This window comes from Pituophis catenifer, unplaced genomic scaffold (assembly GCF_029215685.1).
Source record: "Pituophis catenifer annectens isolate HBS135680 unplaced genomic scaffold, rPitCat1.0.hap2 SCAF_1, whole genome shotgun sequence".
Lineage (NCBI taxonomy): Eukaryota > Metazoa > Chordata > Lepidosauria > Squamata > Colubridae > Pituophis > Pituophis catenifer.
The window spans coordinates 283,197,157-283,214,049 of NW_027256881.1; the positions used below are offsets into that span (position 1 = coordinate 283,197,157).

Here is a 16,893-nt window from a genome sequence, read left to right on the forward strand (position 1 = left end):
TTTTCTCATGTTATAATTAAATTCTGAGGGAAGAATCCAGTGGTGAAATTCAATTTTTTTTTCTACCAGTTCTGTAGATGTGGCTTGGTGGGCATGGCAGGGGAAGGATAATGTAAAATCTCCATTCCCTCCCCACTCCAGGGGAAGGATACTGTAAAATCTCCATTCCCTCTCCAATCCAGGGGAAGGCTACTGCAAAATCCCCATTTCCTCCCAATCAGCTGGGACTCGGGAGGCAGAGAATAGATGGGGGCAGGGCCACTCAGAGATGGTCTTTACCGGTTCTCCGAACTACTAAAAATTTCCGCTACCGGTTCTCCAGAACTGGTCAGAACCTGCTGAAATCCACCTCTGCTCCCCACTCCAGGGTAAGGGCACTGCAAAATCCCCATTCCCTCCCCACTCTGGGGCCAGCCAGAGGTGGTATTTGCCAGTTCTCTGAACTACTCAAAATTTCTGCTACCGGTTCTCCAGAACCTGCTGGATTTCACCCCTGGAAGACTCCCCAGGGAAAGTAATCTGATGGGGCTTCTTCAGATCCGGAAGTATCATTGGTCATCAGAGAGCCTAAAAAGTGATAGAGACTATGGGACCAGAAAAAACAATTGCTGCCACCAATAAATCCAGTTCAAATACAACACATTAAGAACTTCTAAGCAGCTTAAACCTAAAGAAGAAAAACAGAAACTTTTACAGTAAGGGAAAAATATATCTTATTTGTTTGTTTATATGTTTCTTTATTTTGAGAAACTGAAGCATCTGTTACTTCTTCTGCAGGATTAAGAAGACAATGGTTACCTTATGTGAAAGATGGAAATCGCTCATAAATAAATATGAACAGAGAAAAAGGAGGCTATTAGATTCTCTTCTACTACAGGTCAGAATGTTGATCTGTTGCAGACTATTTGCAGAAAGCTTGAATTTATCACTCTGAACTATGCATTTCCCAACTCAATATACTTCATCTGACTGTTGTGTTACATGTCTTGTTAAATCGGAAACATATAACCAGTGATCCCAGGACCATATGTGCCCTCCAGGTTCTGAAATTTGTTAGTCAATTATAAAATATAGGCATGCTTATACCCTTGGCAGAAAGTAAAATGATTAAATACAAGAATTATATTTAATTTAAAGGAAAGGTAAAAGTAGTTTTGTCTCTTTCCCAGCCTCTATTTTATGGGAAATGACTCATGGCATGCCACTGAAAAGCCAAGGGTGACCCAGTGGTGAAATCCAAATTTTTTTACTACCGGTTCTGTGGCTTGATGGGCGTAGTGTTGCTTGGTGAGCGTGGTTTGGTGGGCATGGCAGGGGAAAGATACTGCAAAATCCCCAATCCCTCCCCACGCCTGGGGGAAGGATATTGTAAAATCCATTCCCACCCCACTCTGGGACCAGCCAGAGGTGGTATTTGCTGGTTCTCCCAACTACTCAAAATTTCCATTACCGGTTCTCTGAACTGCTCAAAATTTCCACTACCAGTTCTCCAGAATCTGTCAGAACCTGCTGGATTTCACACCTGGGGTGACCCTCAGCACAGAAAAGTTGTACATTCCCATGAGCTAAGTTATATTATGGTTTGTTTAGTCTTGGCTTAGCTTGATATGGGAATAGACAAAATGGCACATATAGACAAAATGCATATGTTACACTTCTTTTACTTAATGTAATTAAATTTTGTTTACTGAGACTTATATAAATCTCTGCCTGCATGGGAATTAAAGTGCTCACAGTTCAAATACAGTAATTAGGTTAAAATGTGATATTAAAATTAATAATAATTTATTATTAAGAGTATATGCCAGAAGGCAGGAGCTGCTGCAGAAAAGGTGCATTCTCTAGGTCCCAGCAGATGACATTGGTTAATTGAAGGAACTCAAATTACACCAACTTTGCAGGATCAAATTGCCTGGGCAGATACCATGGGAGACAAAACAAAATTAACATTACTACAATGTTCCACAGACAATGTTGTGAGGAAACTAAACATGCTCATTCCCTAAAGGCTCACAAGAAGAAGCCAGATCGTAAATGCCTTCTGGAATCCTGCTAGAGTTAAGGCTACTCTGATCTCCAGAGATCAGTTGTTCCAGTTGAAAGATCACAGTTCTAAAAATTTTTTCCCTCATTTAAAATTATCTCTGTGTAGGCCAGGTTACAACTTCATATTTTGATAGCTTTAACATGAGAAAACACCGAGTTTTGTGATCATTCACTGAGATTGTAAAAGGCCGCTTGGACATTTATCTGAAAACGGGCAATATATTTCTTAAAGAACAGGTGTAAAATCCTTAAGTCTCCTGGGGAAAAGATGTTTTATTTCTGTATTCTGCACTGGCATTAAATAAAAGTATGGTCTTCTTCAAGTCAAGCTGAACTCCTGGTGATTTAATGATGCATACTATACATCTAGTTTTCCTTGTCAGTCATATAGAAGTGGTTTGCCACTTCTTCCAAGATGTATTTCCCATTCTAGCCATGGATTTTCTGGCAATCCCCTATGCAAGTACAAACCCTTTTAAAAAAAAAAAATCAGACAAGATCAGCTATTTTTTATTGAAGATATTTATATAAAAAGATAAGCATAATAATATATATAAATGAGAATTAGGAAAAATATAAAAGAAAAATGATGAAAAACAGTACAAACAAGAAAAGAAAAAGATAATTAAAGAACGGAGTTCTGACCTTTTTATAGCAGTTACAAACCAACTTATTCTTTCTCCCTCTCTAAGATTACATCACATAATTCTTCTCTATCCCTATAAATTCAACCTTTTTAATCAGCAAATCCAGAAATCAACATTTCTTTTTTTCCCCCATTTTCAACAAAAAGTCCATAGAAGGTTTCCAGTCTTTTATGAAAGTATTTTTGGTCATAGGAGTCTTTAATATACTACATGTATGACACATTATATTGTACTGTCTACTCAAGTTCTCAAAATTTAATTTGTATACAATTGTAGGAGTTCATTCGTGACACTGCTGAACTCTTGGTATGGATGGAAGAAAAATACAAGATAGCCTCAGATGAGTCTTATCGTGATCCCACAAATATCTTACGGAAGCTGAAAAGGCATGAGGCTGCGGAACAAGAAATGATGGCCAATAAGAAGCATTTTATGGGGGTGATGACGGTAAGGTGGACTCATGCAGGTAGAAAGATAATTAGTAGAAGGGCCAGTAATTTGATAATCTTTAGCTAATGAGAGAATTGCAAAATTACATACAGATATTCTATACAAATTGCTATGATCCAACTAATAAGAAAACAAGCTTATGTCCATGTATCCAAAAAACAGTGTTGAAATCTTGGGAAATTCTACACTAGCTGTTTGTATAATAATGCAACCATCACATTAATGATATAACATAAGACTATAGCAATGGCAGCTTGATACTATAAATCCCTAGTGATGATTTGCTTTAGAATTCCTACAAAACCTGTGTTTAATTTTTTTAAAAGAAAATTAAAATTAGAATACAGATTTTTAATATTCAGCTTAAGTTTAGAAGCTTCATAATTTAGTTGCTTTCATGTTGGATGTATCAACATATGAGTGCACATCCTGGCAATGCAAGTGAATGAATTTCTCTGCAGCAAAAAACAACAACAGTATTTTAATTGTTCATATCTAGTTCTTTAATATCATACAAAGCTATCAACAATCTACGAATTTATACTTTTATACCTACCCAGAACAACCTAGTTATAATTTTATAACTTCTGATATTAAATCTACACCTTCACTTTTTCTGCACACATTCATCAAATTCACTTGTAGGATCAGACTACTTTCATTCAAATCAATCATCACCAGATTATCCCATAGATAATTGACTTCTTCTACTCTTCATGCCTTTCACATACATTTTAGCTCATTTTAGTAAATTGGAAAATGAATTGACTAGATTAACAAGATTATTCATATCCATGTCAGTATGACAGTGTATCTTCACTCAAGATGTATAGTTGTAATGTTATTGTTATTGATAACTAATGATCAACAATTGGTATGAGTTATGAAGGTTTATACTATACATGCACTTTCTCTGAATATAGATCGGTGGGTAGAAACAACCACTATAATTTTTTGGGTTATCAAGAGAAGTGTTTTTGACTAACTGTATTGCATTTCTCTAGGCTGGAAATCAACTGATACAAAATGGCCACTATGCTGCAGATTCCATTCAGGACAAAATGTTGGAAATAAAGAAGAAATGGGAGAAGCTCTACAGCAAAATGATAGAACATGGAGATAAATTGAGGCAGGCTGGCCAGCAGGAACAACTGATGGAGCTTCTTGAGGTCAGGAGCAATGCATGAATGAATGATTTATTACAGTCAAATTTAAAATACCCTACAAATATTAAAACATCGAAGACATTATATAAAGGTAATAGGAAATTACAGAAATGGAAGTGCCACTTTTAATTTCCTTAGGTTCCCTGTAGCCAGATTCTACATGTTGCCCCACAAAGTTTATCAAGATCCAATATAGAAGCAGTTGTCTTGTCTGAATGCAAAAAGACAGAAGCATTGAATTGGGAAGACCTGAAAAGTTTTATAAAATAGGCATAATAAGTTGAGCATCACCTGTATTTGTATCTGATTTCTACATTTCCTTCCTTAGGATGCTGACGAGAAGATAGAGAAGATAGAAAGGATGCTTCGAAATGCAGAATTGGGTCATGATTTGCGTTCTAGTCGCAATTTACTCAAGGAGCATAGACAGCTAGAAAATGAAATGCAGGGTCTGGCTGAGAAAATGAATTCCATAGTGTCTCACGCCAAGAGTGTAGCTACACATCACTTCAATAGAGAGAGGATTCTTGATGAGACCCAGAGTTATCTGGAAAGGTAAGCTACTCTTCTTCCAGGGATCAAAAATCCAAAGGCTACTTCTAAACTACAGCAAATTATTGTACAAGGCAGGGAGCAGAAAAAACTATTAGTATGCTTACTGAATACTGAGATACTGTTGGGAAAGTCAATGAGACAAATCATTCTTCCCTTCTTCTATGGAAGAATAAAAAAGACATATATACCTTTAAACTTTCTATATACATCCTCATTGCACAATCGCCTACTATCAAGTGACCCTATTATGTCAATTTTTTCTGTCCTTGCAAATCAATAAATAACAAAAAATGCTGTTTGCAGTCACCCCAAAAGTTTTTTAAAAATTTATTTTATTTTTCTGGAAAGTACTGCATAAGAAAATACAGCAAATTACACAAAAGCAATACGCTCAAATTAAAATTGCCACATGTTCCATAGATTGGATAATTATAATGTAAAATAGTTGTGAAAAATGTCCCTATTCCTTTTTCTTCTTGTCTAGCATTAATACTTTACTAACAGTAGTAATGGCATTAGTACTAATAGGACCAATCAATTAGACATGTTTAGTTAATGAGGAACCCTAATGATTCTTTTTAAATATACAAATGTGAACAGCCTTTTTTAAAAATCTAATCTACAGATTTGATTCCCTGCAAAATCCTCTTGCTGAGAGGGGGCATCTGTTGGAGGCAAATGTGGAACTGTTTCAATTCTACCATTACCATGACATGGAAATGACGTGGATTAATGAGCGAATGTCCATTGCCAATTCTACAATCCAAGGAAAATCTTTAAATGGGGCTCAAAGTTTGCTACAGAAGCAGAAGGTAACTCTTCAATTAAAATAGTTCTTTTGGAAGTCGGAATGGGGACTTTCAAAAGCATTTCACTTTTTACATTTGGGTTAGCATTAGCAGCTTATTCTTCAGTCAGATGGAAAACTTACCAGGAGCAAGGATTCAGCCTATTCAAATACCAATCCTACATTAGACACAATTCTAAAAACAAAATAAAACATGTACTCTCTCAAGATGCCTCAGCTTTGCTTACTTTCCTGTTTTGATTGAAATCTGCAAGGTGGTCAAAAGCCATAGAGAATCTTAGTGCAAGTGAGCCAAGACCTTGGTATTGAATTATTGATGAACTTTGTTTGTTTCTTTGTTTGTTTGTTTGATTGATTGATTGGTATCTTGCCTTTATTGCTTAATAAATAACTCAAAGCAACATTGAGTCATTTTATACCTTACTTCCTCCTCTTATTCTCACCACAACAACCCTGTGAGGTGAGGTGAGCTGAGAGATAGTGACTGGCCCAAGATCTCCCAGCTGTCTCTCAAGCTTAAGATAGGACTAGAACTCATAGTCTCCTGGTTTCCAGCACCTTAACTAGTAAAACAAACTGGGTTTTTTAAAACGTTGCTGGGGACCAGTTTCAAAATATTATCACTATCATGCATTAGGTATAAATCATGAAAATTATATACCTGCAATTAAGAATGAAGCTATGGCTCATTTGGCAGAACAGTGATGGCCAGGTCATCAACACAGTTGTTTCTGCAACTGCCATCAAAAAATATTAAAGACAATAGATGCATTTAGTAAATTTTCCCTTCAGAATGAAAATAAGAGTTTCACAAATCCAAGTTTTTCTCTTCTGGTTCACATATATCTCTGGATATAAGAACAAACAGTAGAAGAAGGTCATTTTTTTTTTAATTTTTAGATTTGGGTTAAAAAAATAACTCAGTAAAATTTAGGCTTTGAAAAATAGCACATAGACTCCAAGTTTCTCTTGGATTGCTTCTTTCGGCTATTTGTCCTGCCTCTCACCTTTCCATCACATTTCTGCCTGTTTGTCTCCTAGGAATTACAAGTTGAAGTGAAAGCCCATAAACAGCAAATCTCCAGGGTTCTGAAAAAGGGGAATGCTATGGCAGAAGATACGTGCATGTCTTCTCAGAGGATCAAAGAAAAGTGCCAGGAACTGAGCAAAAACTGGACAGAGCTAGAGGAAGCTTGTGATAAAAAAATAAAGCAACTGCAGCAGTCAGTTGTTTACTATCAGGTATATATATATATATTTTAATGCTGTAAGCTACCCAGGGCCTTTGAATAGGAGACAGGTGGCAAATAAATTTTATAAATAAATAAATATCACTGTATTTTGATAACACTCCCTTTTACATCATGCAACTAACAACGCAAGATTTCCACACAGTTTGGTGTTGGTCTTGGAACCACCTGTTTCATATTATGGTTGGGCAGCTGAACTAATTTGCCTCCAGCTCTGCCATCACTCAACATAGATTGAAAAGATTCAATTTGCAGTATTGCAAATTGCAATATGGAATTCTGCAAAGCTTAAGGAGTCCATTTTCCTTTTGGTGAGAATTCCCAGACTTCTGGTTCTCTGGCTTGTTTACCTTGCAGTTCTCTGCCACAACACAACCATTACTTTGCAAGTGAATTCACCTGCATTTCCTGTTTAGTACTTCATATTCTATTTATTTATTTCCCCTTTTTATTTTTCAAGAATATCCAATGTATATGACAATAAGGAAGAGATATAAACCAGTGTTTCTCAACTTTGATAACATTAAGATGTGTGGACTTCCACTCCCAGAATTCTCTAGGCAGCAAGGAATTATGGGAATAGAAGTCCACACGTCTTAAAATGGCTGAAGTTAAGAATAATGATATTGATGACGATATCAATGATAAGGCATAAATATGAGGCCTGCCTACTTCAGGATATGGGAATCAGACCCTATATATACATCAGCCCCCTGGTTTAAATCCTAAATCCTTTTCTTCCTCTTCCTCTTTTGAATCAACAGACTTTTGGCCATTCTTTTCCCATCCTTCAAAATAAGGGATAGATACAGTGGTGTGATTCAGCCGGTTCACCAGTTGGAAGAATAACTGGAGAACTAATTGTTAACTTTCTGAGCAGTTTGGTGAACTGGTTGTTGGAAGAAATCATTAGGGCAGAAAACTGGTTGTTAAATTATTTGAATCCCACCACTGGATAGCTACCTTGTCTTTATATGCTTTGATATAGTCAGCTGGTGCCATCGCTGACTATTGGGGATGAATCTTTGCCCCCCACAGAGAGGGCTCGCAATCTGGGTGTCCTCCTGGATGCACGGCTGCCTTTAGAAGAGCATATGACAGCTGTGGCCAGGGGGGGCTTTTTATCAGGTTCGCGTGATTCGCCAGTTGCAGCCCTTTCTAGACCGGGACGCCTTGCGCACGGTCACTCATGCCCTTGTCATCTCCCAGCTGGACTACTGTAATGCTCTCTACATGGGGTTCCCCTTGAAGAGCACTCGGAGGCTCCAACTGGTCCAGAATGCGGCCTCGCAGGTGGTTATGGGTGCAACCCATTGTGCCCACATGACACCCCTCCTGCGTGAGCTGCACTGGCTCCCAGTGGTCTTCTGGGTGCAATTCAAGGTGCTGGTTACCACCTTTAAAGCGCTCCATGGCATAGGACCTGGGTACCTTCGAGACCGATTGCTGCCACCAATAGCCTCCCACCGGCCAGTCTGCTCCCACAGAGAGGGTCTCCTCAGGGTGCCATCGGCCAAGTTATGTCGGCTGGCGACACCCAGGGGGTGGGCCTTCTTTGTGGGAGCCCCTGCCCTGTGGAATGAACTGCCCCCAGAAATGCATAAGATCTCCAACCTCATGTATTTCGCTGTGCCCTCAAGACCCTGCTGTTCCGCCAGGCCGGCTATCAATGTAATGATTTTAAATTAGGTGTTTTAATTTTTTGGGGTTTTAAATTTGAGCCAAAACTATTTAATAATTTTAATTATTTTTAATTGATGTCTGTCTTTGTGCTTTTAATAGGCTGTACACCGCCCTGAGTCCTTCGGGAGAAGGGCAGTATAGAAATAAAATTATTATTATTATTATTAGTTAATCTTTAGTGAGATTCACAGCCTTTGAGGCTGGTTAATAGCTCAGCAGCTCGAGTCCTAATCAAGGACCTAGGAACTGTTAAGGTATCGTCGGAGGATGTTAGCTGTTCCGAGTAGGGTGGTTTTTTGTAGAGTCAAAATGTTCAACTCCGGCAAATTATTGTTGTTGTTGTTGTTGTTGTTGTTGTTGTTGTTATTATTATTATTATTATTATTATTATTATTATTATTATTATTATCCCTTACAAAGGCTAGCCAAGATATATATATATCTTGCTTTTTTCCTTTTGAAAAAGGATAGAATCCTTTCTGACCTTCCTCATTTGTTCCTCTGTGTTCTACAGTCTTATCACTGTAGTTTCAGATTTATAAGTTCCTTGGCATTGTCTCCTGAAGCAGCAGCCAAGTACTTTGCTTTGCACTATATCTCTGACCTTGTATGTAATTAATATATATGGTCCTTTTAGCCGTCTTTTCATTTAATATTGAGAATGCAAAGATACTATTTTATAGAACTAATCTGTGAAAGTAAGTGCCTCTTATATCACCATGTGTACTTTTCATTTTTTAAAAGTTCCTAATGGATACTTGGGACCTCGAGAATTGGGTGGCAGAGAAGCTTCCACTGGTCACCAACAAAGATTGTGGTAATGATGAAGCCGCAACTCTTAACCATATAGCAAAACATAAGGTAACTTATATATACAGACTACAAACTATGTAGGATTACTGAGATGTTGAATAGTTGTATTCCCAGCCTTAAGGATACCTATACAATGTAGAGGCTAAATTTAAAATATTGATTCTTAATTGGTATGACAAATTCATATTGCCTATAGCAATAGCAATAGCACTTAAACTTATATACCGCTTCACAGTGCTTTACAGCCCTCTCTAAGCGGTTTTACAGAGTCAGCATATTGCCCCCAACAATCTGGGTCCTCATTTTACTGACCTCGGAAAGATGGAAAGCTGAGTCAACCTTGAGCCTGGTGAGATTCGAACTGCCAAATTGCAGGCACACAGAGGGCAGCAAAAGTAGCTTACAGTACTGCATTCTAACCACTGTACCACCATCGCTCTTGAACTATGAACTATGTTGTGTTCAGACAGTAATATTAACTCTACATGAACTACTTTTTAAAATGAGAACTGGTCTACCACCACCCCTTATTTTTCTTGGCCTAAGAGAAATCCTGCTGTAAGGGCCCTGTAAAATTCCTGTTGATAAACCAGCCAACATTATTAATACATATTGGGTTCCTGGTGGTCTCTGAGCCTGTTTCTGTTCCTGCAGATGTTTTATTTCCAAATTAAGAAATATCACCAATGCATGGGATCTAGGAAAACAATCTAAATCCAAAAGTGAAAGAAAATTCCTGAGGACATGGCACTCTGATGAGTCATCCATTAACAGATATATTAAGATAAGATCAGTCTATAAACCATTCAAGAAAGGAAGCAATTGAAGGTTGAACACTCATATACCTATTAACTAATATTAGATAATTGAGAACCAGCACCAGATAAACAAGAACAAGCAAAGAAGAAACAATGCCCTTCCCAAAAGCATTTAAGAAGAAATAATACCACAATTAAGGTTGGTAGGAGAAGTTACCATACTATATATAAACAATCAGAAAATTATATTCCTTCATTCACTGATGATGTTATTTAATCTGCTAAGGAAACTTCTGCAAGAAAAGAAGCAAGCTTAGAGAACACCAAAAACTCAACAATATTTGAGTTTAAATATTTTCCACCATGGACTACTCAGCGCCTTGTTCAAAGTTCAAAGATATAATATATTCAGTCATATTCAAGTTTATTTCAACTTCATGGGTCTATCTAGTTTTTCACATCATCTATGTGAAAAACCTCATCACATCATCTATTTTTAATTGCGATGAACAGTAGCAACATGTCAAAGGACAGAGGAAGTAGGCTATAATAGCAGTCATCTATTGATGAATAATTTCCACATACACTCTACAAGGCTGTAGTCAGGTTTTTGCCCTCTTAAGTATGTCCCAACCTATATTTATAGTTCTGTACAGTTCTGAAATAAATCTAGTATGGTATTTCAGTCTCACTGTAGAAAAATATTGCTGAATGCACAAACAACTGTGAACCAACAACTAAAGAGTGCTTAATAAAGTTGCTTCATTGAGACTATGATCAGAGTCTTTTCTCACAGATGATAAAATTTGCAAAAAAACCTTTTATCAAGTTGGTTAGAGGCATCACCTTCATAGGTATCTTATTAGAATCAAATAACAGTTCTCAAACAGTAATTGGTTGATTTTGAAAAGCGACTTTAACCTTTAACCATATACAGACTTATAAACTTGCTCCTTTCTTAGGAAATCCTATGTAAACACCTTGCTTCTACTTCCATATAGTTTATGCTTCTTATTAGTAATTCCCTGTCAGTACGTTATTTATGTACTTAATCAGTGGTGGGTTGCTACCGGTTCGCCCTAAATTGGGCAAACCGGTAGCGGCGGCGGTGAGAGGCTCCGCCCACCCGCTCAGACATTTCTGCACATGTGCAGAAGCTTCTGTGCACACATGCACATGCCCCCATGAACAAACCGGTAGTGATGGGATTTGAAGCCCACTACTGTACTTAATCTGTTTTTATAATGGCTTCTAACAAACTTTGCATTTGGAAGACTCATGTAAGTGGCTTCTAGTTTGTTTTTTATATATTGAATATGGCTTCAGTTAAATCTGATATTATCTGCTAATTTAGGGTTCCTGAATCATTTTTGCACATTAAGTAAAACTGGACTACTTTTTGTCAGTATTGAATGTTCTACGTTTTCTCTTCAACTGGTACTTATTTTGTGTCAGGCTCTAGAGCATGAAATTGGCATTTATCAGAACTTAGTCATGGAACTAGAAGAAACTGCCAAAACTCTATCACTTTCAGACTCCATCCATTATGATGAAGTTGATATGCCTCAAAGACAGGTCCACACAAAGCTTCAAGAACTACAAACATTGGCTAAAGCAAGGTAGGGAAGGAAAAAAGATTGTGCGGTCCGATTATATATTTTCTTGTTAGCTTTTTTTCCTTTTTTTCTTTTTCTTTTCATTGGGAAGTGAATTTCAATCATACAATGTGAAAATCATGGGAGTCTTCTGAATTTTTGTGTGTGTTGGTTTTATGTTGCCTTGCCAGAGAGCTCAATCCTAATAATTCAGTAAGATATAATCATACATCATGTCTGTAGAGACAAAAAAAATGCATATGGGTCTATGTTATCATGAAGGAAAGTTGCAGCATGTGTTGGTTTCTACATAATCGTATGTTATGCTTCATATGTCTAGTTTAATGTCTAGTTTGGTGAAAAGAAGGACTAGGGGAGACATGATAGTAGTGTTCCAATATCTCAGGGGCTGCCACAAAGAAGAGGAAGTCAAACTATTCTTCAAAGCACCTGAGGGTAGAACAGGAAGCAATGGGTGGAAACTAATCAAGGAGAGAAGCAAGTTAGAACTAAGGAGAAATTTCCTGACAGTTAGAACAATTAATAAGTGGAACAACTTGCCTCCAGAAGTTGTAAATGCTCCAACACTGGAAATTTTTAATAAGATGTTGGATAACAATTTGTCTTAAGTGGTGTAGGGTTTCCTGCCTAAGCAGGGGGTTGGATTAGAAGACCTCCAAGGTCCCTTCCAACTCTGTTATTCTATTCTATTCTATTCTATTCTATTCTATTCTATTCTATTCTATTCTATTCTATTCTATTCTATTCTATTCTATATACAACAAGGTGCAAGTATCTGTCCTGTTCATGGAAATGACCTTGACTAAAAAAAAACCCAGGCAATTCATAAGAAGAAAGGGAAGCAGTTCATAAGAAGAAAGGGAAGCAGGAAAGTGTGCTTAGACACAGGATTATGTCACAGCTGACTTCCATCCATATCCAGATGAACTTCCTTTTGTGGCTGTTTTCAGAGGAATATTTATTGCTAAACTGATGCTATATATTACTCATATATAATGAAGCCACATTTTTGCTAATATTGTTTTTATTGGTGTTGTTACCCATTCAGAGTCACATCTACAAGAGGAGAAGCCTTACAGATTGGTAAAATAAATAAATAAAAGTGTAACCCATCTGGAATACACCCATATTTTTATAGCATTCTTCCTATCTTTTTCCCCCTTAATGGACGATGTCTGGCTATTTTTAAGGAGGAAAGATGAAGAAGGCAATGTACACTAACATAGACATCCTTAGCCTAACACTGCATTCATAAGGGTCCTCTATACTTATCCTATCAGTTATAATCAGTGGCCTTAAGGTTCAAAATGATATTGAATGTGTAATTTTTATAGAGTGGTTGTATCAAAACTTTTTATTTTCTGTTGCCTTTGTTCTGCCTATTTTATCTTCAAATTAGGGGTAAAAGGTTGGAGGAGACACTTGAACTACATGACTTCCTGAGTGAATATGAAGATCTTGATGGCTGGATCAATAAGCAAAAGCAGGTGGCCAGTTCTGAAGACTATGGACCTGATTATGATCATGTCCTTGTAAGTTATAATGCTAATGGTTCAAAAGATTTCCAGAATATGTTGCAATGGTATAAAATATATTACATGACTGTTCAGGAAAAGTGGCTTCATACATGTAAAGGAAACAGAACAAAAGAACATGTTCTTTGGGGATGGAATAATCTACTGTGAGCTGTGAGTTAAGGTGTTGGTGAAGCTGATTACTTTCAACTGAGACTAGCCTCTGACCAACCTTGTCTGGACTCAGAAGGTAAGCTGTTTGAGTCTAGCTAATATTTGTACAGGAGACCAGGAAACATCAGGGCTATAGGCTGGACTGAGAAGTTGAAATAGCATCTCAGAAGAAGACAAAAGTATATTTCTGTATTGCTGTCAAGGATACCATGTGAATGCATCTACGAAGTCACTCATCTTTTTAGGCATTTTAATGCATTGATTAATAATTATTATAGAGAGCTTTTGCAGACAAGAAATATTTATGAAATTTAGATGCTTGAATAAAGGGTAATGTATTCATGATTACTCATTGTTCCAAATAATTAGTAAGATGTCGACAGAATAATGATGAAAATATTATTTTTCTGATAAAGAAGATTGCAAAAAAAAAAAAAATCAAAAGAATAATCTTATTTGAAATAAACATCAATATGATCATCAATTGGAGTAGTAACTGAACACCCTTGGATTAGAGGCTAAAGTTTGAAACGCCAAATAAATAATCCCCTCCCCGCCACTGTTCATATGATACATGATCTCACTGAGGTCACTACTTTTTCTTTCTTTCCTTTTTTGTTTTTGCACTTGAGATGATTTTAAAAAATAGATTTTGCATGATTAGATTTCATTTATAATTAACATCATAGAATTGGAAGAGATTTTCAAGTAATTGAGACCAAGTCACTGCTCAAGCAAAAGTATTGCACTACTAGATTATAAAAGTCAGTTGGAATAATTAAAAACCAATGCAAAAAAAAAATCTTCTAATGTCCTAAAATGGCATAAAAAACAAGCACATCAATCTAATAATTGCTTGACCTTATTTGGTTTCTATTGGAGTCTTTGGCATTTTGACAGAATCATGTGGAGATAAGAGGTCTTCTATAGAAGTTGAGCAAAATTTTAGCTCTTATGAAATAAAATCAATGCCATGAATGAACTCCCTGTGTAATATTTCTTATTGTGTGAGCAGACACAAAACTGCACGAAAGATGGTAAAGCATTTCAAATTGCTCTAGGATTATCCTTCTAGAAGAAAATATGGAACAAAGATGTTTGGAATTTCAGACTTTAATAGAGACTGTACTTTGAAATAAATTCATACTGGGATCATACAGGAAAAATCACTTGGAAAAGTTATTCAAAGCTATTCATCACTTCAATTTTTCCCTCTATTCATTTTCTTCAAAAGCTTCTTTGTGTCAAATATGAAAAATCTCAACATCAGATGGAAATTGCTTCCCAGAGAGTTGCTGCATGTCATCAGTTAGCTCAGAAAATGTTGGATTATGGCCATGTTGAATCCAGGGAGATTCGGAAGAAGCAGAAACAGTTGAGGTAAGAAAGCATTCTTGTCTTTTTCCATTATTTTTTCAGTCTGACCTTTTCTTTCACAAGACAAGGATGAGGAAGCTGTAAAAGAGCCATATGGGGGGGAAAATATTCCATGAAGGAGAAGATTTGGGTGGCATGTCTACTTTGCTGCAAGATCTAAGATCTTTCTTAAACTATTCAGAATTTTGCAGAAGTGGAAGGAGAAATGTAGATTTGATTTGCAACAATGGCTTGTTATCAATATTTAAATTCATTACTTGTTCTCAACCAAGAGGAAAGGGAGAAGACTTTTGAGCAATATAACACACACACACACACACACACACACACACACATATGCATTTTGATTATTTTTATATGATTGTATATTTTTATTAGTTTAAAGTATGGTATTATTGGTTTGTTTATATAATTTTATCTGTATGAAAACCTATCAGATGATTAGATAGATAGATAGATAGATTGATAGATAGATAGATAGATAGATAGATAGATAGATAGATAGATAGATAGATAGATTAGCTATTGCTAGAACCTTTTCCATCATCATCTCCAGTCATATGCATACATGTATACTTTTGTTAATTAATTCAGTGCAATAAAATTGTACACATGCACACATTTCTTAATGTGTAAGATTTCTTAAATCTTAACTCAAGAAATTCTGATAGACTTTTTGTAAGGAGAAGGTTGATAGATTTATATTTATGACACCACTGTGTATTTTTTAACTGCGGTTCCAGAAAAACACCATCAGAAATTGGCATAGCTGATTGATAGGTAGCTCATCACTGACTGACACATTCTTTCATGACTGTCCACTTCTGACTTGCTTCTGGATACTGCTTCATACATCTGACTTTTTTCCCGCTTTAGCAACAACTGGCAGGAGCTGCTGGAGATGACAAACTACAAAGGCAAACTGTTGCAAGATGCTGAAGCAATTTACAAGTGCCTGCAGGACTTGATGGAAGCTCTCAGCCACATTGAGGTGAAATTTGTGTCAGAAAGCAAACATGTCTTTCTGAGGCTCAGATTAGATATGAAACAACAAGTATTCGTTTCTATTGTTTACCTAGCCTTTCCACACGAAGTAATCTTGATGGCTAACAATAAATGTAAAATTATAGTATTGTGAAAGTTTACATTTGCCCATAACATTTTTAAATCAGGAAAATATAAAAAGGGGAAATAAAAACAGTTGTCCAATGTTTTATTCCCATATTTCTCTCATATATACATATAGAAATGTAGAAATTTGGCTCAAATGAATAATGGGATTAAACTGTACCCCACTGCATGACATACTTTTTTCTTCAGTCTCTTTCTTTCCAGTATCAAAGATGGATTGTAGAGCATAGGTTTTATACAGTGGAAGGGAAGGGATTTAGATCACTTTATGGGTATGATTCTTTTCGTTTACAAATAGACCCCCACATATGCCAATGAAAAGAGTTTTATATACTCCCTATCTTAGAACGAAATCAAACCAGAATGATTAACAGAAAACGTTTTTTGGTCTTTAGGACAAATTGAAGACCATCCCAGATTCCATTGCTAAAGATCTGAATGGGGTGCAGTCACAGCTACGTAAGCAAGCAACTCTTGAGCATGAATTATTTGGGAATGAGCAGCAGGTAAGATATACTGCAGTCCTTTAAAAAGTATATTAAGAAAATTTACATGTCTGCCCAACACATAGCAATTCTGTGCAGTTTACAGATATAATGGTCTTGTTTTGAATTTGCCTGTGGTTCTTGTCTTCTAAATATGAATATGCTTTAAATATGAATTTGAACTGAAACTATTCATCAGCAAGATGCCATCAACAAATGGTTAATGCATTGGGCTAGGAGCAGGAGAGGCCAGGTTATAGTCCACGTCAGACATGGAAATTCATTGGGTAACACTAGGCCAGCCACCTTGCCTCAATATAAGGTGTTGTTCCAGGGAAAACTAGGGTGTGTGAGTGCTAGGTTTGCCACCTTGAATTCATGAATGAAATATGAGACTTCTTCTTCTTCTTCTTTTAATGA

The 16,893-nt window shown here is 36.5% G+C and overlaps 1 protein-coding gene across 1 annotated transcript in view; it reads left to right on the forward strand.

The window, feature by feature from the left end:
• The window catches only part of SPTBN5 (spectrin beta, non-erythrocytic 5), a 109,094-nt gene that overhangs the window by 26,734 nt on the left and 65,467 nt on the right, over positions 1-16,893 (forward strand). Inside the window, exons 18-29 of the mRNA XM_070935804.1 lie at positions 778-877; positions 2,970-3,140; positions 4,148-4,312; positions 4,638-4,864; positions 5,490-5,676; positions 6,714-6,914; positions 9,350-9,466; positions 11,632-11,795; positions 13,192-13,324; positions 14,715-14,860; positions 15,734-15,848; positions 16,384-16,494. Coding sequence (XP_070791905.1) covers positions 778-877; positions 2,970-3,140; positions 4,148-4,312; positions 4,638-4,864; positions 5,490-5,676; positions 6,714-6,914; positions 9,350-9,466; positions 11,632-11,795; positions 13,192-13,324; positions 14,715-14,860; positions 15,734-15,848; positions 16,384-16,494 — 1,837 coding nt within the window. The remainder of the gene's footprint in view (positions 1-777; positions 878-2,969; positions 3,141-4,147; positions 4,313-4,637; positions 4,865-5,489; positions 5,677-6,713; positions 6,915-9,349; positions 9,467-11,631; positions 11,796-13,191; positions 13,325-14,714; positions 14,861-15,733; positions 15,849-16,383; positions 16,495-16,893) is intronic.